The following is a 27835-nucleotide window of genomic DNA, read 5'->3' on the forward strand; positions in this document are numbered from 1 at the left end:
AAAACAACCGCCTGCTTTGTCCGTCTGCTACCGCTCCGCATTCCTCACTTTGTCTTTTCGCAGCCGAAGGAGGAAGGTGGAGGTGAGACAGAGCAAACACCCGCAGAAGACGGAGCTGTCAAGCCCGAGCACACGGGAGAGGAATAAGACCCCACTGCTGAAATCATCTCAAGCGAGGTAGCAAAGCTGTGTTGTGGGCGACTTGTGAGGGCCGCGGGGGAAGTCTGGCCCTTGGTCTGGCCCCCAGCGGCGGTAAAGCCGGGGCCGGACTGGGTCTCGGTGACAAAAGACAGCGGTGGACCGCGGGGAGAGCCACTGTGCCGGGGCCCCAGCCTCATCACCACGGAGCTCCTGGCAAGAGGAGACGCGCCAAGAGGTCCTCCATTAGATACAAACAAAAGAAAGAGGTCTGAATTAGGTCAAAATGAACTCACCAGCACTGTCAAATTACTTTAGGGTGCAGAGGGAGAAAGAAAGAAAGAAAGAAAGAAAGACAGAAAGGGAGACTTATCACAGCCCGAACTAAAACGAAGAACTACTTTGTCACGAATTAAGAAAAGGACATTCTATTGTTTATGGGTAAATTATTTCAGACGACAAAACTGAATGGCTATGCAGGCGTGCATTGATTTTCACTTTAGGACATCAAATAACCCTTGTACTGACCTCGGCACAAACAACCCGTCCACGACCTTCATTTCAACCTTGACTACTGTACATTAGGTGAACTAGTTGTCAGAACAGTCAAATTGACCAATCTGATTAGCCTACATCCCTTCATGAACCCAACCAACCGAAGAACAAAACCAGCCTCAACACCCAAAGTTAAAGCACTGGAACTTGAAAATGCATGTCAATAGATTAATTGAAAAACAAAATATGGGAGCAAAATACATATACACTGATCAACCACAACATTGAAAACACCACTAATAACCACATATATTGTGTAGCTCCCGCTCGTGCCGCCAAAACAGCTCTGACCCATCGAGGCATGGCCTCCACAAGACCTCTGAAGGTGTCCTGTGGTATCTGGCACCAAGACGTTAGCAGCAGATCCTTTAAGTCCTGGAAGTTGAGAGGTGGGGCCCCCATGGATCGGGCTTGTTGTTCCAGCACATCCCACAGATGCCTGATCGAATCGGACCCTACCCCCGTCTATCCACATGATGTAGAAGAAAATGTGAGATCAGACCAGACCAGGCCACCTTCTTCCATTGCTCCATGGTCCAGTTCTGACGCTCACGTGCCCATTGTAGGTGCTTTCAGCGGTGGACAGGGGTCAGTGTGTACACTCTGACCCGTCAGCGGCTACACAGCCCTATACGCAGCAAGCTGTGATGCACTGTGTGTTCTGACACCTTTCTATCATAGCAGCATTAACTTTTTCAGTAATTTGTGCTACAGTAGCTCTTCTGTGAGATCGGACCAGATGGGCTAGACTTCACTCCCCAAACGCATCAATCAGCCTTGGGCGCCATGACCCTGTCGCCTGTTCCTTCCTTGGACCACTTTTGGTAGGTACTAACCACTGCATACCAGGAAAACTCCACAAGACCTGCCGTTTTGGAGACGCTCTGACCCAGTCGTCTAGCCATCATGATTTGGCCCTTGTCAAAGTCGCTCAGATCCTTACGCTTGACCATTTTTCCTGCTTCCAACATGTCAACTTCAAGAACTGACGGTCCACTTGCTTCCTAATATATCCCACCCCTTGACAGGTGCCAGTGGAACGATATGAGCAATGTTATTTAATTCACCTCTCAGTGGTTTTAATGTTGTGGCTGATGGGTGAAGATATTAAGTTTCCGTTTTTCAGAGGGTGAAAACGGAAATATAAAAATCTTCTCTTATTTCCCCAGTTTGAACTATGAAGCAGACTATGGTGCGTTTCCCCAGCTCCCGTCCTCTTTGAAAGCCAGATCCAGACGGCTTGCACTGAATGGGATTTGATGTGAAAGGCAGAGATGTTAGATAAATGTCCTCACAGCCAAGGCCTTTGCCCCCCTTCCTGATGGTAAATTCTTACACTCAGAACCCCACACCCCCGCCCCACGCACACACACACACGCACACACACACGCACACACACACGCACACACACAGTGCCAACAATCCCACTGAGGGCAGCATTTGTTTAGGCACAAGGTGACCCTGTCGCCTCGGGGCCTGTGAACAGGCACAATGAGGACCTCTCATCCTCCACACTCCCAGCTGACTGCACTGGGCCTGTGACAGGGCAGAGGGGAGGGGAGCGAGGGCCATAGCATCACCCTAATACTGTGGTTTTTAAAACCCTATTCAGGAAGCAGCATGCCAACACCCCCGCCCCCCGACCCCGACCCACCAACCCCACCCCCGCGCAGACTGAGCTAAATCCCCGCTTGTAACCCAGAGTCATGTAGCCGACAGATGGAGCGGCTATTGACTGAAGGATCGCGCCGGCAGTGGTGGCTCCTCATCCATCCCCGCATGGAAACAATGGAGCGGCGGGTCAAGAGTGGCGTCTCCGTGAGGAAGGGTCACGGAGGAGGGCCGTGCCTTCCACACAGCTGAGCTATGCACGTCGTTTGAAATGGAAGGGAATCGAGCAAATCTTTGTGGAGACTCGTGGCCCCCCTGAAAGTGACGTGACTCGGTTGCGTTTGTGTGGAGCCTGTGCAACTGCTCACAAAAATGAAAGAAATATATATATGTAAGTGGACGAGACTGCGAGGAGAAGACTTTCATACGTTAAGGTGGATATCAAATGAGATGTGACAAACACACAAACACTGCGCTACGGTTGTATAAACAGGAGTGAAAGAAAACCATTTTTCTTGAGAGAGAGAGAGAGATACACAAACTACAATAGTATACAAAATATCACACAAGGCTAATTTTCTTTCCAGACATTAAACTATGTGATAAAAAAACAACAAAAAAAAAAAAAAAAAAAAAAACATGTTTCCCCTTTTCATGTATTATTCAAAGTCTCAATATTCTCTTGGCAGCATAACGTGAAACTGCAATAACAGGAACGCGCCAGACTAAAGCCTATATAAATAGATGGCTTGTATTGTTTCTCAACCCTCCGCGAGTCTCATTATTAATGGATTGATTTCCAGCATTTTTTGGAGAGGAGGGGCAACTGCAGGCCATAGAGGATGAATAGCTATGAATAGCCACACGCTCATGCATGCAAGCACATGCACGGCTGAACACAGACACACACACACACACACACACATACACACACAAAGCAATGGTAGCTGACCGGAGGGAAAAAGTCAATCCAGTCCCATTGAGCAGCGGTCAGGCCATCATGAGGCTCTGCCCCGGGTGTCAGCAGCCCGGCAGTCTGCGGCCGCCTCTGCCTCATTGGATTTCCCTGGTGCGTCAGCTCAACTGGTTTAGAGGGGACGACGCCACGCCCTGACTACTTTTTTTTATTGGAAAATGGTTGTATGACATTGATACCCCCTGACAAAAAAAGAAGAAAACACTGCACAAAAATGTTGACGCGCATTTCCACCACATGTTGCCTATTTGCCCAGGTCGCTTCAGAAGTTTTTTTTGCTGTTGTTGCTTTTGAATAACGATTAAAGTCGGAAATGCGGAATTGCTTTGGCATGACCGAATACTGTTCTTGAAAATACTTTCTTCTCCGCAAATCACATTTAAATATAGAACAATTCGCGAAAGCAGTTCGAGAGCACATCGCTTTTGGAGAAACAAGTTACGGCAAACAATAGCATATGTGCAAGGGTCGTCAGTTTACTCAGAAACACCCCTGAGAGCGAACACGGTTCTTCCATTAACAACAGAACAATGTTTTTTTTTAAAACCAATAATCAGCTGCCCTGAGCAACAACGGGGTTAAGTTGTTTGTCTTCTGTCCTGAGGCTGGCACAACAACGCAACATCATGAAATGGCTCAGCGATCTGCCATTTCAGAATATTACACCGTAATGCTGCGTAAGCGCAAAGACGGGTGGGGGCAGGGGGGGAGACAAAGACAAATAAATTCCATCCCAACCACACTAAAAGAGATCAATGGGTCCATATACATAGAAAATGGCCCTAGACACAAAAGCTTTTTTATTTAGGCTGCCACAATGCGGATAAAGGTGCAGCTGGAGAGCAGGAGTCTAGACATCGCTACCATCCGTGTCCACAGTGACTAGTGGACCTCTTATTTCTAATATTGTTAGGTGGGGTGGGGGGGCTCTGTGCATAAAGAGCCCCCTCCTCCTTCTTTTCAGTGTGGTCAGGTCCTCTCGGTTCCCTGCAAACAAAACCGCCGGGTTCTGGCCCTGATTTAAAGATTAATAGGGACATCGTCTTGGCAGAGGAGAAACCGCCGAGGTTTTCTGTGACAGCAGAGAAAGTGTGAAAACAAGGCGAGAGGAGAGACCATTGTCACACTTACCGACTGGCTGTCGCAGCTCAATTGAGATAGCTGGAGCCTTCGAGCCCAGCTGCCAATCACAGCGGAGAGCGTCAATGGAGGGCATTTGAATGATAAAACAATAAGTCACAAGCAGGGGGCTCTTTGAATGTAAGCTATGGTAAGAACGCCTCTGCCGCGACCATATGGAATTTGTTTTTTTGCCTCGAGACACCGGCTCCCGCCCCGCAAATTTTCGACAGAATGTGCAATCACCGAATGACTCGCTCTCAATCTTTTCCACGTTCGCCAAGCGCAGCGCTGTCACGGGGGACGCGAAGCAAAGTAAAAAAAAAAAATTCAGGCTCAAAGACAAGCCTTAAGTGACACTTAATTTGAGAGGCACGGGCATTCTCGCGGCGCCGGTAAACAGAATCCGTCAAACCTCACCCCGAGTCTGTTTGAGTCGGCGGCTGTCTGTGGGGAGAGGCGCGGCGTGCCCGGGGAGGCCCTCCCTCATCAACAAGACTGATGAAGAAATCAAGTCCTTTTTCTAAACGTCCCGACTCTTCCATACCGCGTCCTGGAACAGCCGCGGGAAGAACTGACACTTCTGCAGCCGATAACGTCTACGCCAACCTAGATGTCCGGCCCGTCATCCCCCCACCACCACCAACAATAGAAGTTAATGAGGATGTGAGGAAAAAAAAAACCCACAACAACATGTGAGACGGTGATAGAAGAGCATGAAAAACAGTGAACAGCTGCTTTCTTCTTTCTTCCCTCTGTTCATCCCAGGAGGAAGTCCCATGCCATCTCCCTGATCCTAGTTTGGGGCTGACGGAGCGGGGGTGGTGAGGGGGTGGGGGGGTGCAGCTCTACCCCCCCCCATCCACTCTACTCCACTCCACATGCTTCCCCATCCATCCGCTGCCAGGAAGATGAGAGGGAATGGGGGGTGGGTGTGCGGAGGGGGGTACATGAAGGAGAGACTCTCCCAGTGGACTCTTGTCTGTTCCAGGCCATTACACCTTGCTCACTGGGATTCTGTTTACAAACATGCACACGCGCACACGCACACGCGCACGCACACGCACACGCACACGCACACACACACACACACACACACACACACACACACACACACACACACACACACACACACACCACACCCACACACACACTCTCACAGTGTGCACACACAATAGCGACGCCTCTCTTAATGTGCATCGACACAGTCTGTATATCCACATCACGGTTATATTGTACGATGTGCGAACAATACTTTGAAGCACCGCCACGAAGCCCTTCACTCTTTCACAGAGAAGTGGATCACTGTACGCTTCCTGACAAGACAAAAGACAAAAAAACAAAAAACCTGAATCATTTAGTACCTAAATTGGCAGATAACGTTAAAACGCGGCCCGGGCGACACGGTTGACGTGGTCAGCGGTAATGTGCAGTGAAAAGGCCTGACACACTTTCCCGGGTCTTTGGGGACGAGCGGGGGAACAGCGGGCCGCCCCGATGCGTTCAGTCTCTACAGATGTTGCCTCGCAGAGCGGCTGACTGGCTGCGGTGACAGCTGGGCAGCTGTTCCTTTCCGCGCAGCCACAGAAGCATGGCACGGCGATGGGGGCGGAGGACGAGGACGCCGCATTTCGTTTGTCTGTCTTGCGTTCCCCGGGCGCAGGAGGGCTGTCAGACTTTTTCGATTTCGGTGGCTTTTGTCTGAGTAGAGAAAAAGGCAAATATTGAAATAACACTGATGGTAAAATGTCTATCAGGCGTGACTAACACTGTTTGAGGAAGAAAAAAAAAAAAAGTTCCATTTTGAAAATATAAAAGATTTTCCACCGTCGTGTATCCAAAACGTGAGCTGCCTAATGTGACACCAGCTGACGACACCAGCGTAAGTCAAAACATTAATTTGATCCCAGAGTATTAAGCTTGCTTGAGCAGCCACGACTTTCATCATCGTAAACATGTAAATGTTTAATTTAAACTTCAGAGGGAACTTTCAAATTAATTTTTCACCTCTTCATCGAGGGAGAGGGGTATTTTCAAAAGCGGGCGGGATAATTGGCGAGGCATGGAAATGACGCCGGACTTTGGGCTTAACATCAATAGCTCCCGATGATAAAAGGCAGTTTAAATTGGGTTCATGTCCAGATATAATACCTTCGTCCCGCATTTTCAAAACACTGTTACCTAACGTTCCAGTGACCTGCTTGAGGGCAGAGCAACCAGAAGCGGCCCCGCGGAGGATGGCGCTACTTCCAAACCCGAAAAACGTAATATTGGCAGTATTGCCGCGATGTGATATGTTGCATGTGATGTCAGCAGCTGAATAAACACACTACAAATCTTCAGTTAAACAGCTTGGAGTGGCGCCAGTCATTTCTGCCAAAACTCCCATTTCCCCTAAGCAGACAAGGCAATTCATTATGCCACAAAAGGTCAGCAATTTGCTCAACTCAATAAAAATGTTAATAAAACTAAGAGCTCACAAAAAGGAGCGCCCATTGCCCCCTGGTCACTCATCAAATCATGTGTGTACGTAGATTTGAATATAACCTTGACACTGGTGTTAGGTCAAAGGTCAGAGGCTAACCGCTATCGAGCAGAGAACATGGCGACTGTCCAACGGTAATCCCGGTCAAATGCCACCAACTGCTGATCACAAACCAGGACAAGCCGACAGGAGTCGGTTTGGCTCTGTGTGCGGTAGGGGAAATTTATATATGTAGATAAATAATACAAAAACACACACACACACACACACACACACACACACACACACACACACACACACACACACACACACACACACACACACACACACACACACACACACACACACACACACACACACACACACACACACACACACACACACACACCATTCCCAGAGCTCTGCCATCTAGGATAACCACTGATTTAGGAGCCACGCCACACCAAATTCTCCAGTCCCATATCCACCACCGCCCTCAACCCACTCTGCTAAATAAATGAAAAGACCCATTAGGCAAATTTCAAAAGCTGGCAGTGGGCTAATAATTATACATGACATCTTTTAGCGGAAAATAAGTGATTACTCTAGATACAAGTATGGGGAAGGTTTGAGGGGGGGGCTGGGATATTGCTAAGCAACCAGTCATTATCCTCTAGAGTGGAGCGAGGTGACCGGCCATCAGTCTAACTCTGGTGGCTCGCCCGGCTCCCACCCCCACCCCCCCCCACCCCCCTGCCCCCCCGCCGTCTCCCCGTCCGAATACAAACAGAGATAAAGAACGCTGCAATCGCTCTTGACACACAAATAGGTTAACACAATAAAGCCGGCTTTGCCTGGCTCACTCGAGGGAGGAAAGCAATTCCAGCAGCAGGCGGGAGGTAATAAAACAGGGCTTGGTGTGCGTGTGTGTGTGTGTGTGTGTGTGTATGGGGGCGCGGTGTGTATCCGTGTGTGTGTGTGTGTGTGTGTGTGCGTGCGTGCGTGTGCCCATACGTGTCCTCTTGTCAATGTTTCTACGTTTCTGTATGTGAGTGGAAGCAGGCACACGGAAGCCCCCCCGGCCTGGAGGCCTAATATCAAACGGATTTCCAACCCATTTTTCGACGCGAGTAATAACAGAAAAAAGAAGGAGAAAACGACGGAAATTCCGGGGCTCCTCCTCTGCCCAGATTAACGGAGCGGTTGCTTTATATTAGCAATATGGTCCGCCCGCAATCACCTTATACAAACGCATAAATGTTTCCCTATGGGTCGTATGTCGGCTCCTTTGCAAATGGTTCTCGGGGTTTGGTTAAAATTCGACACATAAATTGAATGAGTTTTATCTGTGCAAACCTCAGCTTCCTCTCGCCGCCGCCGCCGCCGCCAAGCCTGGCAATAAATGATAGAAATCTCCAGTTTTATTAAATCGCGTTGCATTCACACCGAAACTCGGGGAAAATGGTAAGGTGGCTTCTGCAATTACAGCCCAGACGAGACAACATTGTTTTCTCCAGTGAGTGGAAATTTCATTACCTAACAGCAACAGCCTTAGAATTGAGGTAACAGCCTCTTTTTGTCAGAGCCGCTGCCGCCTGTGGGTGGTGTGTCACCTCATAAGTGTTATCCCCTCCGCAACAATATGCATCCGGCTATTGTCGCCATCCAGATGCTGGTCAGCACAATGTATGCCGCGAGAATTGAATGAAGGAAAAACGTGGTCAATTTCGCATTCCTGAATTGACCGCGGCGTAATCAAACAAATTGAACCTTGATATATCCATACAGCTGACTTATCTTTCCTCCGGCTATTATAGACGGACAACATGGGTCACACATGGCCCCAGTCGCTTGTGCAAACATGTCGATAAACCGAGAGTGGACTCGCACTTTCCTAATGGAAGGACATAATTGTAAAGAAAAGCCAATTAAAGCTTCTGCAAAAGTTAAATACGCTGGGTCATACAGGATAGCCATTTGTAAGCGTCAATCAATTTCCCTGTTTTCGGCGCCGCCGCTCCAGCCAGGTAATCAAACGGCGGAGATGTAAAGTGGTGGCTATTGTCAACAGGGAATAAATTACCAAACCATGGAGAGAAAACATCTTATCTGTCTGATGTATTTCCTGCTATTGCAGAGAGCTACAAAGCCCGGGGGAGAGCAGTCAACCAAAATGCAGGGAGATGGAGATTAGGATGATGTGCGGTTCCTTGTTCCATTAAAGTTTGATCTTCCTCAATAGCCGAGGAGAATCAGATATCTACCATTCAAGATTAAAGTACACCAGTATAGAGGGAGAGATTAATCAGGGCCCTGGGAGATAAAAAAAAAAGAAAAAAAAAAAAAAAAAGAAAAAAAAAAAAAAAAACAGCCTTGCTTCTGGCATGGAAAACAGTGGCAATAAAGAGTGCAGCGGATAATGTGAAACATGGCGAAGCACAATAGCAAATCAAACAGCATTTACAAGCCTCCAAAACCAATCAAAGCGCCGGGGAAATATCACAGGGTGTCTTATGAACTATGGAGGGAGCCGGCTTAATAGCATCCGAGGCATTAATTTCATTGCTGGTTAAGGTTGCAGAGGGCAGCGTCAGATTTTTCCCATGTCGCTCGCCGTCGCCAGGCTCCCTCCCCTCCACCTCCTCTCCTTGAGATCAATGGCGCTGGGGTGATTTCACAGCAGCCTGCACTGTCACCCAGAACAAATCAATGTGACCATGAGGAAGGCAAGAGCGGCATTGTTTTTAAGGAGAGCAAATTTGCTGTTGGAGAGCTTGTCAGAACTGCTTTATTCTCCCTTTTTCTCCCCCACAAACACTTTTGTCAGGCACATGCCTTTTCTGCGACGCTTCCGACTTGGCTGTGGACATCGTAGACACAACGGTAAACTGCGTGTCACCCCAACACCGGCGATTTCCTTCACCACAAACACAAGAGACAACTATTTAAACCTAAACCTACTTTCTTTTGGCTACAATTCCCAAGCGTAATGCAGTTTTTATTACTTTTTAACAACTTAACTATTGAACAATAATGGTTTTACTTTAACCCCTGGGCTTGATCAACGTGACTGAGGAGGACGGGGGGTGAAGGGGAGGAGGACCAGGGGACTTCAGGTTCCTCTGGTGAAAACCTGCCCAAATGGAGGGGGATTAGCTCGGTTGAGCACACAGCAATAACACTGCAAGGCTGCATTGAATCATATCCACTTTCCTATCATTTAAGGAGAAGGAACACTATGCTATAATAAATGTCAACGCTATATTAACCCTAATGCATTGCGCACAATGACGATAAAGTGAGGCAACAGCAATGCTAAGTTGGTTGTTTCCCGCTCATGTAGATTTACACACTGATATACAAACTAACACTGGAGGATGAGGGCTCAGGATAAGACTGCAAACACTTTTGACGCACAATATGTACATGAGCATAATGTAATGGCTATCATATGCAGTACTATTCATAATAAATGCTTATGGCACCATTTTCCTTAGTGTGCGACAACAAAAACACCAACAGCACATCTAGATAGTGACACCGGGTTTGAGTTTGATATTCATTTTAGATTAAATATTTAGTCTTTAATCTAGAAAAAAAACATTTGACAGCATGACTGCTAAAAGGGAAATCACATTAATGGAGGAGGAAGGGACACGTTCTTTCGTGCCGAAGTCCAGACAGCCGAGTTTAGCCTGCAACCTGTTCAGAGTTGGGTTGGCTTCTAGTAACGTGGACACATGCACACACACATGCACACACGCACACACATGCACACATGCACACATGCACACACGCACACACACACATACACATTGACGCACACACACTTTAACTGATCTTAAATATCAAAATGAGTTTTTGTGCCTTTGGGTATGTGTTGAGACAATCAAACCATGAAGGGATTAAAAAAGATTAATACATAGTGCAGGAAATTAAACTTCAGCTATTATAACGATATTCATGAGCAAGGCTCACTTATTCACACCAGGCAGGCACTTTAATAAGCAAGAGAACAGTGCACTCACCCTCACACTATCAATCAATCAGAATGATATACAATTTTAGAGTTGCAAATTGGTAAAATGTCAAGGCTTGCTTAGTGTATTTATTTTGTTCATATCTTCTTAAAATTGAATGTGTCATTCAACCTAAATACAGGTTGTAAGAAGAGAAAAATTGTTTTGACATCAAGTTAAAATGTTATTTTACTATTTAGCATGAATATATTTTGCCAAAAACACAAAAAAAAAATATTGCCATTGCATTGCATAACACACAGCTCCAATACTTAGGCTCAACAAAAAAAACACAATATATACATATATGCATATCCACAATATAAAACAGAAAAAAAGACAGAAAACAACAACTTGCAGATCTAAAAGGAAATTCAGTGACCTACATATTAACGCCTGTCTGCCATCTCATTTTCTCTATCCTTGTCCAACCATCATGTTGAGTTAAGGAAAGCATTATGCTGGGGAGACTATTTGTTTAGGTGAGGAGCAGCCACAGAGCTAATATGAGCACAATTTGCTCAGCAGGTCAGAGGCGCAGAGTGGAGGAAGTAAATGAGGCAGTTCTGCCCCCTCGGGTGCAGCCCCTGCCTCATACATCACTGGATGTTTTATTCAATACAGCCAGGGAGGCTCAATAGCAGGTGCCCTGGCTGTGGGGCGGCCCGGCCCTGCTGGAGAGGCCCGTCTCACATGCAGCGAGGTGGCTGCTGTGCACGAATAACTTACTAGAGAGAGGAGAAACCTTTTGTAAAACATTGCAGGGTGCTAATTGCAAAAGACAAAGTGGGTTTGTGTATAGCGTATATACACTCAGAGTGTACCAACTGGTATTTGAAATTGCTGAAAGTGTACACACACTGAGTATATATACTCTGTATTTATACCCTCAGACTTCACTACTCTCACTCTGAGCGTATATACACATACGGTACATATACCCCCCAAAAAATGTATACCCGATTATAGACGATTATAAATGAAGTTCAAGGGGGACTGTATCCCCACAACACTTGGGGCCACAGTCACTAATTGCACCAGAAACGATTTACCCCGCTGCAAACGCAACATAATGTGACGCACGGGGGCGTGCAGATGTGAATTCCGCACCTCAACTCTTTAGCGCACGGTGCGTGTGCGCCTGGTGCCTGCGGTGCTGCAGCCCCCTCGCCCCACAATAGACTTAATTGCTCCCCGTACTTGAAAAGAGCAATATTCCACTTCAAAGCGGCTCCTGGAGCCATCGGCGAGTGCAGCTCCCTGACTCCGACACGTCCGTTTCACAACACTTCCTTTATTATACTATAGGCCGTGGAAACAAAGGCAACGTTTTGACAACGGCAATAAGAACATTTCCAATCCTTCACTTATTATCTAGTTCCCCGCACAGAAGGGAGCGCATTCGGACTCCGCACAGAGGAGCAGCACGGAGCGACTTGTTTAGAGTAAAAAAAAAAAAAAGGGTGTGTTTTATTTACCATAAATTGCTTCGCAGTGCAGACTAGAACTCCATGCAGCATGTAGCGCTCACTGGTCAATCTGCCTCATACTTCTGGGATCCGGGTTAAAAGGGTTTCATGTCGCTCTCCAAAATCCATAAACCGCGCCGATGGCTGTCGGCTCACTTTGTTCTTCTCGCTCCCGAGGAAATGCAAATATTGAGGGAATATTTCCAGCGAATGAATTCCACCCCTTCAGCCCCCGGCGCATAAAGTTAATAAGCGTTCTGGATCAGGTTGCCGGTGTTACGGGCGGATTGAGCGCAGGTCTGCGGAGCGTTCACGGATGAATTGCGCACAGAACGCCTTCGGGTCTCCGACGCTGTAACCCCCCCCCCCCCCGAAACAAAGTGCGAGGCGCCGCTCGTGTTGCTTTTAACGTGGGAAAAATCGGAGGAAAAAAATCCCCCAAGATAACGCGACTGTAACGTTTCAACCGACAACCCGGCGACCGAACGGATGAACGGCGAGGCGGTATCCCCAAATCAGCGCTATTACGCACGGGTTGAAAGTGTTCATCGGACCTTTATTCCGTCAATTCCAATTCCGCTATTTCAGAATATTATTTGAGTGATCATGCGGCAGCACCGAATAACTCAAATCTGTCCAAAAAAAAAAAAAAAAAAGCGCCTTTCAAGAAAATCCTCCAATTTGTGAGCGATGCAGCGTTAAATCCCACCGATCGGGTCCGTCCGTCACTTTCTCCGCTGGGCTTTTCCGCGCGTCTCGCCTCCAGACTCCGATTGAAGAAATCCAAACCGGGGGGCCTCGCACCGCGGCTTTCCGGGGTGATGCTGCGCGTGTTAACTGGAATAGTGGCGAAACCGTTAAAGTCCAGATAGAAACGAGGCAGCGAGGCGGCTCCGGGCTCCGGGATGCGGTCCAGCCCCTGCGTCGCTCTGCCCGGACTGACGAACGCTGCAGAGCGTCGGGCTCGAAAGCCCCGCCTACCTGCCCGCCGGCCAATCACAGCTCGCCCGACGGCCACGCATGGCCCGCCCACTAGCCAATCGGAGCGCCGGGAGACGCAAACATTCCCACGGGCTGGCCAATCAGCGCTAATTGAGTGCTGTTACCATAGAGACGCTCGGCGTCCAAGCGTCTGAAACCACGTTGTTTATTAGCGGTGGAAAAAAAGTAAACGTCTTGTCCGAATTAGCTCGGCGTAATGCCGATTAGTTGGACCAGGCTTTTCTCTACAAGGACGAACACAAAGATTAAACACAGTAAGGATGCGAAATAAATCGAGCATGCCATGTTGTATCTGGATAATTAGCTCAACTAGTGATTGGCACCAACGTCGCTCTGTTGCTAAAACGTGTCTATTCCAACGGCTATTACGTTTTAATTGCAATCAGCTTCAAACTGTTAGTGGTTTGTTTTTCGGTTCCCTATTTACAGTTTATAGCCATTTCTACTTTAAACGTTTCAAAAATATATATTGTAAACGTTTAATTAAATGTAAAAAATAAATGTTTCTTAATGTTATTTTCAACACTTTATTGTGACCGCCTATCTCACCTCACAGCACTGAAAAGTACGCTGGATCTTCCAACTTGAGTTTTCACGACTCGTGACGAAACATCCATCCTTACATTTCTAAATGTGCCATTACAGCAGAAGGGAAATGGTGAATTAGTGACGGACAACCTTCGCCCTCTTCGCTTGCCAACTGTGTCCGGAGCGTGCAGACCCCAGCACGGCACAAAGGCGGTACAAGCAATCACACATCATTGGACTCTCATAATAAGCTGACGCTGGGAAGTGGGTGATGCAGCACTCAGCTTATGCCAGTGCTGATAACAGCCTGAAAGTATTACCTCGGTCTGGCAGCCCGCTCCAAGAAATCCATCCTGAGCCAGGTCATCAATTCTGCCCTATCTGATTGCTCACCAATCCCTGGCAGCTCCATGTCGCTGTCCTGGCTTCTGCCTTGAAAATCTCTATGACTTGCACTTTCATGCTAGTCTTTTGAGTAAAGCAACAGCTCTCGAAATATCTGCCTACAGTAGCTTTGTTGTCTAAAAAAACACCGCAATCCATCACCTCACCTCGGGTATCTGAGCTCTTTTTTTTTCGAGGACAATTAACCCGGGATGAATGAGTCCCTAAAATGCAGTTGCTTTAGTTTTAAGGCCTCTCCCTCGGCTGCGTAGTGGGTCTAGATCTGCATTTTATCCTGCGGAGGTGAAATTGTATCGCCTCACAGTGTGGCTGAATAGTCAATCAAACAGATGAACTATTAATTGAAAAATACTCAACTGAAGCTGTGTTGTCCGCAAACGAGGCGGGCAGGCCGGCAAACAAGCGGTTTGATTAGTTGATAAGCAGATGACTCAACAAACAGTCAAGGCATGTTTACTGTGGTTTGATTAGAGTACGCCCAATGCGTGCAAGATTGGACACAAATGCATTGTGAAAACACTCAGCTGTTCCAATCCTCATGGCAGCATGGGGGCACATAAAACAATGAATTATTTATACATGAGGCAGAGGAAAAATCACAGTGAGTTATTTTTCCTTCCCCTATTAAATGTAGTTTTAAAAGTAATATATCTGAGTATGCTCGTCCCTTGGGAACTATTCCCATTTACAGTGTGAGTCGGAGCAGTGGCTGTAAAATCACAGTAGATATTTCTCTGCCAAAGAAAATGGAGGGCATTCTTAAAGACACCATATGTGGATGGATGCGTCCCAAAGACTGGGGACTCATTCACATGCTAAATATGTCTTTTTCTTTCCGCACTGTTCATTAAGAGGATTATTGGCTTTGGTTTTCCTTTTTATATAAAAGTTAGCAAATTAACTGTGCGCTTCAATTAAAAGCAACACCAAGACGGCCACGATAATGCATTCCGATTTTAATGGAGCACTTTCTTTCTTTTTTTTTTTTTACAATAAATACTCATCTGTCTCATCTCAAGCTATTGCTGTCTGCCAACTGATGCCAAAGCTTACAGTTTCTTCCAGAGGCAAAGTGGACTGAGTTTAATTGAGCAAAGTTCAAGTCTCTACAAACAGCAAAGTAACAGAAAAAAAATCGATGGCAGCGGAGGCATGGAAAAAAGAGATAGCATTGATTTATCTGCCATTGATTTGTGGGATCGTTGCATTGTGCCCTCTGGGCCAAATGCATGCTGTCTGCTAACTGATGGGGATGAATGTGAAAAGGTGTCAAGTGCTTAGAGGACACGGAGGTGGAGGATGAGATTTGGGGGACGGGCTCGAGCCTCGGGTGAGGAAGGTGAGGAAGGAGTGGGGCCAAGGGCGTAAAGTACTAAACAGAGGAGGATGGTTGGATAAAGAGCTGATAAGAGAGGATAATGTAGTCAGAGCGGCGCTACATCCGTGGCCGGCAGAGCCACATTTGTATTTCATTAAATGACTTTTAAGGGAGGCATGAGTTCAGGATCCGTTTGAGATTCTGTAACAACAAAAAGACAAATGCGGTAATTGAATAGCCAAAATGAAAATGCTGAGTAGGGAGCAGATTCTTCAGGGCCCAAAAACACCGGACTGAAAAGCACTTACAGTATATGCTCCCATATCGCCCATCCGCTACACCCGAGGAGCGCAATTGTTTTGTCATTATAAAGTGCAGCCCGTGGAGATCCTAACATGAGGTGGCTCTTCCAGAGTTCTTTGAGAGGTGGAGAGAGAGGTGATGGGAGCCCTGCAAGCCTCCTCTGATCTCTCACGCCGCGTAGAGCGCTAAATGCTATGAGTGAGACCAGAGGCAAGCGGAGCTTAAAAAAAAAAACCGCCGCCTGAAACGTTCACAAGGCTGCAGCTGCTTGCCTCAAAACGCACTGCGCTCCGATCAAAGGTAGGTAAACAGACAAGTCAAGAGATTCGGTTGAGCTCTCTCCGCCGTTGTCGAACCCGAACCTGGTGTGCTGTAGCTGCCACAAGACACTTTTAGGCATGATAGCAGTGGTCTAGAGCAGTGATTTTCAACCCTTTTTGTATCAAGTACCCTCAATTTCACACGGACCCCATTTGATATGATTTTGTCTCTGGGACCCCAATGTGAGAAGATTTTTAATTTTAGATATGATTTAATCCAAACCTCCATACCTGTCTGTACTATAGTTAAGAGATATAACAGTGAAACCACGATCAAAACAGTCATTATTGTACATCTTCTAATGGTGCTGACGTCTTATAAATGAAAAAATGGCGGAGTTGAACTATTAATCATTTTACTGTGGATCCCCTGAAAGGATCCCTGGCCGTCCCCAGACCCAACGTTGAGAACCACTCGCAGTGAGCGGGCGATGTTTAAAACGCCACACGATTCTGAGTCGGTTATTCTCAGTTTTCCAGGGAACATTTTGATGCAAGAGATGAACTTTGAAGTCCAAACTAACGATTCAAAGCGATTAACGTCATGCGACTCCCACACAGTAGCACACCAAAGAGGGGTGTGACTTCTCTCACCTTGAGGGTGTGAAAGGTCACAGCAGCCCTTCCTTTTGATGAAAAACTGATAACAGTCACAGGGGAAGTACTGTGAACGGTCGGGCTGCCTATTTTACACCAAATAAATAAATAAATAAATGCATACATACATAAATAAATGAATAAATTTTTTGTATATTGTACAACATTGTTTATTTCTATGCATCAGTCTTCTATGCATCAGTCGTTAAGGAAACATTTGAGGTTTGAAACTGAATAGAACTGGTCTTGACACTAAGTACACTGACTCATTATGGAGATTAAGTATTGGCGTCTTGTCTGCGAGTATCTCACAGGTCGACCGCGCCGCTATCTGCGCCGCGTTTCGCTCCGCATTGTTCTCCATCTTCTCCACCCGGCAGCTGGTCCGGGCAGGGCTGCCAAGAACACAACCTTTTCTCCGCGCCGTCTGAGGACTTAATATGTTACATCTCCACTCTGGCCTCACAATGCTGGAGCCGCTGAAGCACCTACCTGTCTGTGACAGGTGCCATCGCCCCGCATCGAGCGCACAGACGCTTTTAGTTAAGTTCATCTGCCTTCTCGCGACGTGCCGGGAGGAGCGCGGCTGGAAGATCACCTCGTGGACGGAGGGGTTCTGGAGGGCTCCGGGGCTCAGTCACCTGGGTGGACACCGGTTCACGGCGGAAAACTACACATTCCAAACACGGTACAGAAAGGAAATTTGCCCATCGTGAGCTGATAAAATGTAAAACAAAAAGCCTTTTCTTTAAATTGAAACAAACAATTTCCAAATGGCATCGCTGCAAAGTGCTGAAGCTGCAATGTTGTGTGGCTTCATCATCACGCCAGAGAAAAATGATTTTCTCGCGCCTATAGGCAATTACTTTTCTCTGAAATTCCTTTTATATGAAGATTCCTAGTGATGAATGCTGGATTGGTTGGCCTAGTTCATTTCAAGTTGCGAGGCAGCTGGTTGAACACTCTATATGTCTCTCCATCTCAGTCAGTCAGGCTCCAATGGACAGAAGGACAATCATCCTCTGCTTTGCGCGAAGCTCAGCTCTGCCCAATTTTGCACCTCCGCTCGCAACTGATAGAGCACTATCAGTTTTGACAGCTCCCCGGAGCCACTGGGATTTGAGTGCTCCCTCCCTTCACCCACCCTGTGCCCCAAACACGCATAGACACACACACACACACACACACACACACACGCACACACACACACACACACACACACATACCCTCGAGCGTGTGCACATGCACACTTCCACTTGCCTGTCTCTAAAATGGACGAGGGCTGGAAATGATAGGCTGAACAAAAGCTGTCAAAGTGAAGAAAGAAGCGGAGAAGTGAGGATATCTGTAGGGATGCTAAGGACAATGGGATCCGTTGTCCCTTGTTTCATTATTGGCTTGTTTCATTTGAAACCGACAGCTAATCACATTAGAGACAACCTCTCTTCACCGCTCTCCACTCCAGCTCTTTGCTCCGTCTCCGAGAGGCAATCACCGTGCTGAAAGCGTCTCGGCGGATTCACGTTCCAATTACCTAAGTCTTTACAAATTGTCCCTTATTCAAGTGCAACAATTTTAATGTGGGCAGAATGGGAATCTTAGCCTCGTGTTTTTTTTCACGCTTTCAGCGAGACGCAGAGAAGTTGATAATGATAATTAAAAAAATAATAATAGTAATAATAATAATAATAATAATAATCATGATAATGGTGACGATGGTGGTGATAATGGGATTGATGAGGATGGCCATGGTAAGACGATCCTTGCATAGATATTTAAGCATTTTATACCGTTTCGTTTTTGTATTTCTTATAATGTATCGACTGCTACACATAGTCTTGGATGAGCAGCTCTGTTAAATGCCTGTGTTGGCAGCTGGCTGGCAATCCCAGCAGGGCACCCCAGCACAAAGCACTAAGTATGAATGAGGTCAGACTAGAGGGTAAAATCAAGATAGTGGGACGCAGAAAGCCGGAGAGCAAATAAGAAACATACAATCCCTTCACGAGGGAGAAGCCAGCTGAAATAAGCAGCGTGCAATTAGCCAGCGTTAGAGGATGGGGCTCTATACAATTAAACAGTCCATTTCCCATTTCGCCAGGATATAATTGACTTTCACAGTGATTCTTTTTTTTTTCTTTTTTTTTTTTTCTCGCTATTCAGCGGAATTTGCTTCACGAGAAAAACCACGGAAGCTTTTTTAACGACGGAAATCCAGGTGTTGTGACGTGTTTGTCTGCCACGTTATGGCTGCTGTCTGCCCCGCAGACCGGGGAAGGGCAGCGCGGAGGCAGGGGTGTGAGTTCCACGCCGGGGTCCTCCTTTAGCACGCTTTTCAACTTCCTTTACTTTTGACTCTTTCCAACCGCCCTTAAAGGTTGTTTTCTTTTGTTGTTGTTGTTTTTTTTTTTCTCCTACAAAGAAAGGACCTAGACCGCACTACCTTCAATTCACACAGTCATCCTGATCATCCCTCCTCGTTCAACTCTGACCCCGAAAACCTGACTTTTTTTTCCCGGGTGAATTGTTACCCTACCTCCAGCGAGACCTTGGCGATCTATTAATCTAACTTGCCATTTTACTGTCTTCTCTCTCCGGCTCTGTTAAAGGTTGGCTGCCTCTCCCCTCGCTCTATCTGTCAGTCAGTCTTTGTGTGCAAATCCCACTTCTTTCTCCCACTGACTGAATTATTCAATTTAGATGCCGTTTGTTTCACTGTTGGCAAGAGGGACGGTTTGCAATCTCCTCCATTCAAACGACGCCTCTAATCGCCCGGCGCACATGGCGTCAACACGGCGCTAATATTATCTCGCCCGTGCGACCAGTTTTCCATCTCGCGTTCATTTCCTACCCCTACCTCTAATTTAGCGGCATAGACGTGTGAAGAGGTTTTTTGGGGGTGTTATTTTCTCTAGGGGCGAACTCTCGGATTCACGCCAAGAAATCTATTTTTTTTCCAGGTGAGCGTCTTGGTAAAAAGGTGCTATGATGCCGCATTAATATCCTGTACGATGGACTCCGGAGGTCTGCGCCCGCCGCCTGTTTTAAATAGGCTCGGAAACGCAGAGAAATCGCTGTTTGTATTTCCGTAACAGTGCTGGGTCGACAGGGAATGCAATGCACTCTGTTGGAAGAAACGCAAAACAGTTTGAGAACTGTAACGCGGATTGAGAAATAGAGTGAGAGAGAGACAGGTGTAGACGGGGAAAAATCAACAAGTCAATTTTAATTGTGTGCAAAATGCAGCGTCCACATTAAAGATGATTGCCTAAGGTGCGGAAGTCATCCAGACATTTAAGTCGGGCTTCAAAGATAAGTGGGCAGGCCGGGTAAAGGTTGGTAAATTTCACTAATCCACAAAGAAGTACGTTTTTGGCGCTGTGAGGTTATCCTTCGGTCCCTTTTTCTGGCGCCAAAAAGTACAAGGTTAATGAATGCATCAGATATTTATTTTTGCCGGTCCTTCATCGGGGTCTGATTGTAGTAGACATTTGCCACTTATTTCCACAACAATTCCTGTTAATTATTTTTTGTTTTTTTTCATAATATGTTCAATAACAGGTTCACGACCGTATACGCGGATAAATAATTCCCCTTTTCACTTTTGGAATCAGGCCTTAGATTAAACATTGTTCAAGTCAAATAAAACCTGCTCTCTGGGTGTCGAAGCTATTAACAGTGACCTAATTCACCACCTGCAAAACCATAATAACAGTAGCTGACACGCTCACCCACCGGTAATGAGCTCTCCCTCTTAGTTCTGACAAACATCCACCCTTTGGGCTCGTCAAGACACAGATGCCTCAGTTTCCGGCTACTCTCGTAACACCTCTGCTCCAACTGCAAATGGAGGCAATCCGTTGCCCGGGCAACAAACTTCTCTCCTGGCTTCTGTCATGCAAATCCCTCTAAAGAAAGGGCAAAAGTTAAGAAAGCCAATTCAGCCACTTGGCAGAGCCTTACGATGGAGACCTGGTTTAGTGGCGGTGAGCTGTCGCCAATATAGAAGGAACATGTGTAGACAGTTTCAGTAAAATACGCCTCCCAATTTGTGTGGAAAGAAGAAACACAAGGACCATTTCAGTTTTTGACAAATAAAAACAAAAAAACGGCATTGTTCTTTCATCTCGAAAATTGCAATGGTTGATGGAAGTAATAACAGTCAAAGCTCTAAATCATACGGAGTAAAAAAAAAAAAAAGAGAATGACTAGTCTCACAAATTTAATCTAAGAGAACCTCTGTGTACCCGGAGTCCCTCGCAGGGGCATTTTCTCCTCGGTGGCCTTAGAGCACCCTGCCTTCTAATGGAAGGGGAGCAGAACAGATGGGACACAAATTGCACTTTCATACACCTTAAGGTTCAAGGCAATTTCCCCTCTGCGCCTGTGAAGTTCTCCGATTGCCTCTCCATCCTTTGAGCCTTTCACTCTTCAAAGGGGTTTGGGTTTGTTCAGTGCCCAAACTCATATACACACTAACACGTACTCTAACACTTAGGCACATGCACGCAGACAAGGGCGCGCGCGCACACACACGGGCACGCCCGCACGCACGCACGCACGCACGCACACACAGACACAATTGAAAAATTTCTTTCCACAGTGGTCAACCTGTTTTTACTATATTTTTTCCCACATCTCCACTGGGTAGAATGATGTAGTTTACATTGAGACGTAGATACATCAAAAATATCAAAAACATACATTTTTTATTAAGGAGACCTTTTGTGATTACATTGGCTTAGCAGGCGTGCTTAGTACTCAGTGCTCTGCATTTTTCTAAAGTACCCCTGATCGCACCTTCCATTGTTACTTTTCTGTTATGTGTTATACAAATTAGTGATTAAATATTTATTTTGAGATTTGGTTTCTTACATGCACTCATTCATTTCTCTTCCGTTACTACAGTATTGCCAGGCAGTAGATGTTAACATGCCTCCGAGCGGCAGGCATTTCAGTTTGCTGTGATGTTTTGGGGCTTTCGGCGGGCTGCTGAACCGCCAGGTGCTGGCGAAGCGGTTGAGGACATAATGAAAGATTTCCAAGCAGTATTGTTTACTGCTCCATTAACAAACAAACATCAGGGTCCATTTGACTGAATACTGCTGACAGAGAATACGGTGATCAATCACCATGGCAACCATTCCCATTAATTGATATGGCGCTGGGAGTTTAAGAGACGAGGCCTTCGCAGTGGGTTGTTTTCTCTATTATGTGAAGGGATGAAATATGGTGAATTTATTTCTTGTCTGATGAAGAGAGATGCTCTGGTCAGCAAAAAAAACAAACAAAAAAAAACAAAAAAACAGTTACCCCGAAGTGTTGGGGCTATTAAGCAATTAGTGGATTAAATGTGATGAGCCTGCCGTTGTCATGGTGATGCTGCATGTCAGAATTAAGGGTTATGGTTTTAACAGATTCAGGTGGGGATCTGCGGCCCATTTAACTGGATTCTCCAATGGGTTGCTATTGAATGTGATCTATTGTTTTTTTATGAGAACTAAAAAAAAAAAAAGAATCCATCACCTAAAAAGCAATTTGAGCGGCACAGTGAGCCCTGGTATTTGAACAACAGCGCCTGGTATTTTAACGGTTTTCGTAGTTCACTAAATTCTTGTCATTTTGCATAATTCCGTTAACAAGCTGCAGTTAGAATTAATTTGACAGATACACTACGCTCTACCAGTAAATTATGCTTTGAATGACAGTACCAAATAGTGCTTTAATAATCATCAGATCCTGTTTTAAAGCATATGTTCCCGCAGTCTGTATATCACTCAGTTGTCAACTGTGGTTTTAAGAATGTTCAGTCGTATGCATGTTACACGTATAGAATACCATCTGTGTATTTGTACCTCCGGGGGCCAGGGATGACATATCGCAGTGGAACGAGGCTTTCTGAGCTGTAGAACATATTCAGAAAATACAGCATTTCATATCTCATGTAATTAGATTGCCATTTAGTCTGGATATCTGATGTTTTCCCATTCCTTTCCCTTTATGAAACCGTCTGTGCAAATGGGGCCAGAGTCCAAAAAATGATTTATGACAGATTGACGGAGAGAGAGAGGCCAAGAGGGGTGGGGGTGGGGGGGAGATTAGGTAGAAATCTGGAGAGATAAAAATGAGACGTCTGTCTATTGCTGAGGGCAGTGAGACAAACCCTGTCTGTATCAAACTGCAGGAAATGTGCTGAGGGCCTTGACAGGCGGCATCGGACCATCTTAGGGTAGACAACTTTTTGGAGCCCCCTCCCCTCCACTTCCTTTTTTGTCCCACAGTAAGGACATATTACATGCCCTGTATCGTATTTAACTACAACTTGTCACTTGACTCTCGGTAAAGTATTTTCCCTCGCCAAGTTTGCTCTGTGAAAAATGGCACATTTCCAATCAGGTAGAAAGGTACATCCCGGCCAAAAAAGCCTCCGTGCGGTTGAAGCATGTGCGGAGCGGCCCAGGAGGGGAGGGCTGATCCACTCAGCTGAGCTCATAAAGGGTGGACGCATGATTTATCCGCCGCACTTCTCTGCTCTGCTGAGCCGCTGTGTCTTTGCGGCAACAGGAATCATCGGCAGCTGAGAGCACAGAGACGGCATAAAGATATCCGTGCTGGGAATGTATATTGAAACAGTCAAAGGCTACTGCCTTGGCATTCTCAGAACTGGCCAATGAAGCCGCCGTCACTCAGGGAACGTTTCAATCTATCCCGCTGTCCGTCCGCGGGGCCGAGTGCGACTTTGTCGTCCGATTGTTTTAAAAGTTGTTTTTTCCGACTGTTTACTGTAAAACTAGTTTTCTGCTGACGACTCCACGGCGAAGTCCGGCCGATTCAGCCTATTTATACCGCTTTCGGCTTCCATCTCAGTTTCATTTCTCCCCTCTCAGGTAGGATGGCTGTCAGCCATAATGCCAGTCGAGCAGAGTGCTAAAGGCCTGCGCGATTACAGCCCCCACCCCCCCACACCCCGCCCCCGCTGCGAGCAATGCAGCGGTGCCGGGGCAGAAAAGGGAGCGTGGTGAGCTTTTAATACAGTGCACAATAGGGCACCTCAACCCCAGACAGGCACCATATTTACACTGAGCTGAGGCTCTCCCTGAGCCTTATGACAGAGCAGGCGGAATGGTCGCCCCTCGCCCTGCAGCCGGGGATCCATAATTCATGAGAAGAGGTGGAGGGGGGTGCAAACGGGGCGTGCTTACAAAGGAGGAGGGGGGACGTTTGAGGAGTGTGTCCTGAGCCCTGTGTGTCTAAGTAATTAAATGGGATTAGGTATGCACTGAACCCATTTTCAGAGAGATTGGCTGGCAATACTATTATTATTGGAAAGGATCAGAGGGGCTTATAGGCATTGGGGAGAAAGGTAACTGAAGAGAGAGGTTTGAGGACATTCATTAAAAAAGTAGTCCCCCAAATATGGGTGGCGGGCTCCAGACACAATTTTTTATTTTTTTTACGTCTTCTTTCCCCCCTGTGGGGAACGGGAGGCGAAAAAAGACCCGGTCCAGTAGATTTCGGTGGAGGCGCCGAGACACCACTTCAACTCTATTCCGAGACTCCGCACCTCTGCTCCGCCCAAGAAACAGCCGTTTGTAATTTGTATGACAATGCCAAAGCGGATGGCACCTGATTTGCAAATGGATGCCCAGAGCAGATCTCATTTGAATAAGCACACATTGGAGTTATCTGGGATCTGGGAGGGAGGGGCCTGTGGAGGAGGGACGGAGCGATACCTGTTTTCCTCACCAGCTCCACCCCACCTAACACGCTCGCCTAACAACGTGTCTCCGGCTGCACCTGGCCGGTAATCCCAGCAATGCGCCAAACAACATGTCCTCACACAGTGGTGTCTTGTAACTCTCGCATCTTATTGTCAACCTGAATGGATGGTAAATCCCAGCTATACTGTGCCCAACTAGTGGATGTTTTCTTCCTCTTGTTGGAACAACTAAGGCAACTTCTTGTTTGTGCCTTTTTTCCCCTTTACAGAGAACCTTTTGGCGACAGCGACCCTGGGAGAGATGCAGAAAGCACGTCCCCTGGGGAGAAAAGCTGCCTCGGGCTTCAGAAAGCCTATTTACAACAAGCTGTGCTTGTTACTTTCATCAAAATAGAGCACTGAGCTTTTCTTCTGCCTTGTTTTTTTGTGCTTTTGGCAGGAGGTTGTTATTGCAAAGCACTGACTCCGTAGTGCTCAGTGATGCGGGGAAAGTCTGGCTGTCCATGGCCAAGGAGAAGACAAGAAGAAAGTAGGGGAGGTTGGACGGAGGGAGCATAACACCTTTTTTCCCTAACACCCCGGCTTTTCATGGAAGCCGGTAGAAGTGTCTGTCAGAGGAATACACAATCCTGCCATGTCACTGCATTTTGCCAACCTTTGATCCCTGGCTGTACTCCATCAAGTTCAATTAGGGGATCGGTGGACTCTGGCGGGCACGTTTGTCATAATCTATTGGCTATGGCACCTTCTAGATATTGAAGGAGAGGACAGAAAATCAATAGGCTGGATTGGTCTGCCAGGCCCAGAGGGAAGACTCCTTATGCTAGCTGGCGTGGTTCAGGCTCAACCATGCTCCATCAAGCCTCTCTATTTATTGCTTTTTTTTTTTTTGGCCATCAAATTGAATTTGATCGAAAGGGTTATAGCGCAAGGGTTTTGTTTTCCAGAGACTCTACAATGCCCTCTAGATAAACATGCAATCACATCCAATGTTGTTAAGTTATTGTTTTCGCTTTCAATCTTTAAAATATATCTATGTCTTGAGTTACCATTCAGAGGCGCATCTATTCGATGTGTACAGTGTATTTTACATCATATTCTCCCGAATTTTACAGCAAAACATGGAAGTGGTGTGAGGGAGTGAAATGCACATGCGATGAAGCCAGGGATCTCTTCATGCAGGAGGTTTCTGGTCATCTCTTATCAGCGTAGAGCAGCGAAGAGAAAGGAGCTGTGCAAAGAATCAAGGTCAATGACCGCTTGACAACCATTCCATTTTCTCGGTATCATCATTTCATTACCTGCCCACGTCAATAGCCACTGCTGTTTTCTTTTTGACTCTATTTCCATAGTAACATTGATTCATTGTTTGAAAGGGCCAATCATTCGTGGACAATTACCTGTTAATGTTACAATACTACTGGCAGCTTTCCTGCTGTCTATAACCAGTGTGCTGTGTGTGAGTGTGTGTGTGTGTGTGTGTGTGTGTGTGTGTGTGTGTGTGTGTGTGTGTGCGTGTGCATGTGTGTGTGTGTGTGTGTGCTCTTTGTGTGTACTCTTTGTGTGTGTGTGTGTGTGTGTATGTGTGCTCTTTGTGTGAGTGTGTGTGTGTGTGAGACCTCTTTGTGTGTGTGTGTGTGTGTGTGTGTGTATGCTCTTTGTGTATGTGTGTGTGTGCTCTTTGTGTGTGTGGGTGCGCTCTTTGTGTATGTGTGTGTGTGCTTTTTGTGTGTGTGTGTGTGTAGGGCCAAATCCAATGTACTTTTCTAGTCGATATTCTCAGTGAAAAAGTACATATTTCTTCCACATGGCAGAGAGTGTTGGACTGACTAGTAAACACCCACAAACCCCTTGTTCTGTCTCACACTTTGAGCTTCTCTGCTTCTTACCTACAGTCGTCTCCCCCCACAAGTATGAAGTACAAAAGAGGAAAGAAATATCACCCAAAGGAGGTGATCCACCTAAAAATCTATAAAGTGCTCCATCAAAATCGGCTACTTCACTTTATGAGGACATTAATCTGTTGGTGCGGCGTTCCGCTCTTGAAAGCACCTTGACAGTGGTACGCTCCTTTTCCCGCTGTTTGTCTCGCCGCTGTGCTTTGTTATACAAAATCTAAACAGTTAATCAAACAATGGTGCGGAAGGAGGACAACAAGAAGGAAGATATTGCCGGAGATATATAAAGGGAAGAGAGAGAGAGAGAGAGAGAGAGAGAGAGAGAATGAAGGGAGGAAGGGAGTTTCTGAGTAACCGTCTTGCATGCCAAAATAAATCCTCCATGGGAAAACAAAATATTCAGTGAAATAAAACCCTAGCATCCCCTTCCAAATATGCTGCAACCTTCATCTATTACTCTCGAGTGTCAGATAAGTGTCGGGGGAAGATGGAGGACTCGTCCTTGACGTCGCGCTTCCTCCCGCCCAAAAACTATCTGTGGCAACCCCCTCCCACTGCTCCCCACTGGCAGGAGCTTCCTAGCTAACTGGCTGATATCCACTCAGATCGGCGTCAAAGGTTAAAGATTGATCCGTCGTGCCGGGTGATCTCACACCGGGTCCGAAGGAACGCATCCTCGCGAAAAATGCCTCGTCAACCCCGTGGCCGGCGTGCACATCACGTCCCGTGGCCCGCTGCTGTCGGTCCGATAAGCGCGTCACGGAGATTATTTACGGCGTTGCCGTTACAACGGGGCTCAGATCTCCTCTCTCACGGCACCGCCGGTGCAACAAGCGCCACCGGGGAACCTGAGCTGGGCCAGTGGCGCTGCCCCCTCTAGTAAATAAATGAAGTGGGTAAATGAGGGCGGCGAGCCCTTCTCCTGTTAATTATGCCCTTGGCCGCAGCTCTGGGATTCCAGAGCAAACGGGTAGAGCCTGGGTCAGCGACGGCTCCGGTTCTGCTTAACCCACCCCCATGCTGTCCGCTGGAGGAGCCGCTTGTGGTCTCGTCGAAAAAAAAACAGGAACCCAGCCAGCGCGTCTTTAAAAAAAACTGAGCCGGGGAGGTTTTAAATGCTGCCGCTATCATCTGCACTCGAGTCATTTCGTTTAACAACCTGTTTGATTGTTGTGTGGTTTTTTTTTTTTTTTGTTGTGTGTTTTTATTTATTTATTTATTTATTTTATATTCAGCTGGTAATGAAAGATGAAAGACATGCACATCAAACAAGACGAGCCACGCCGGCCTACACAGCAGCCTAATAAAAAAGCAAACAAGCAATGAATAAAAGGGAATTTTATAGAGGGGCCGTCTGTCGGGAACAGGGGCGGCTGAGGTGGGGAGAGAGTTG

General features: G+C 46.7%; 1 protein-coding gene across 1 annotated transcript in view; it reads right to left on the reverse strand.

Annotated features, from left to right (window-relative positions):
* fam222aa (family with sequence similarity 222 member Aa) overlaps positions 1-14293 on the reverse strand; it is a gene marked incomplete at both ends in the record, with an annotated part of 42376 nt that extends 28083 nt beyond the window's left edge. Inside the window, 1 exon segment of the mRNA XM_080003851.1 lies at positions 14202-14293. Coding sequence (XP_079859977.1) covers positions 14202-14293 — 92 coding nt within the window.
* Positions 14294-27835: the final 13542 nt, after the last annotated feature.

This window comes from Zeus faber (assembly GCF_960531495.2).
Source record: "Zeus faber genome assembly, chromosome: 7".
Taxonomy (NCBI): domain Eukaryota; kingdom Metazoa; phylum Chordata; class Actinopteri; order Zeiformes; family Zeidae; genus Zeus; species Zeus faber.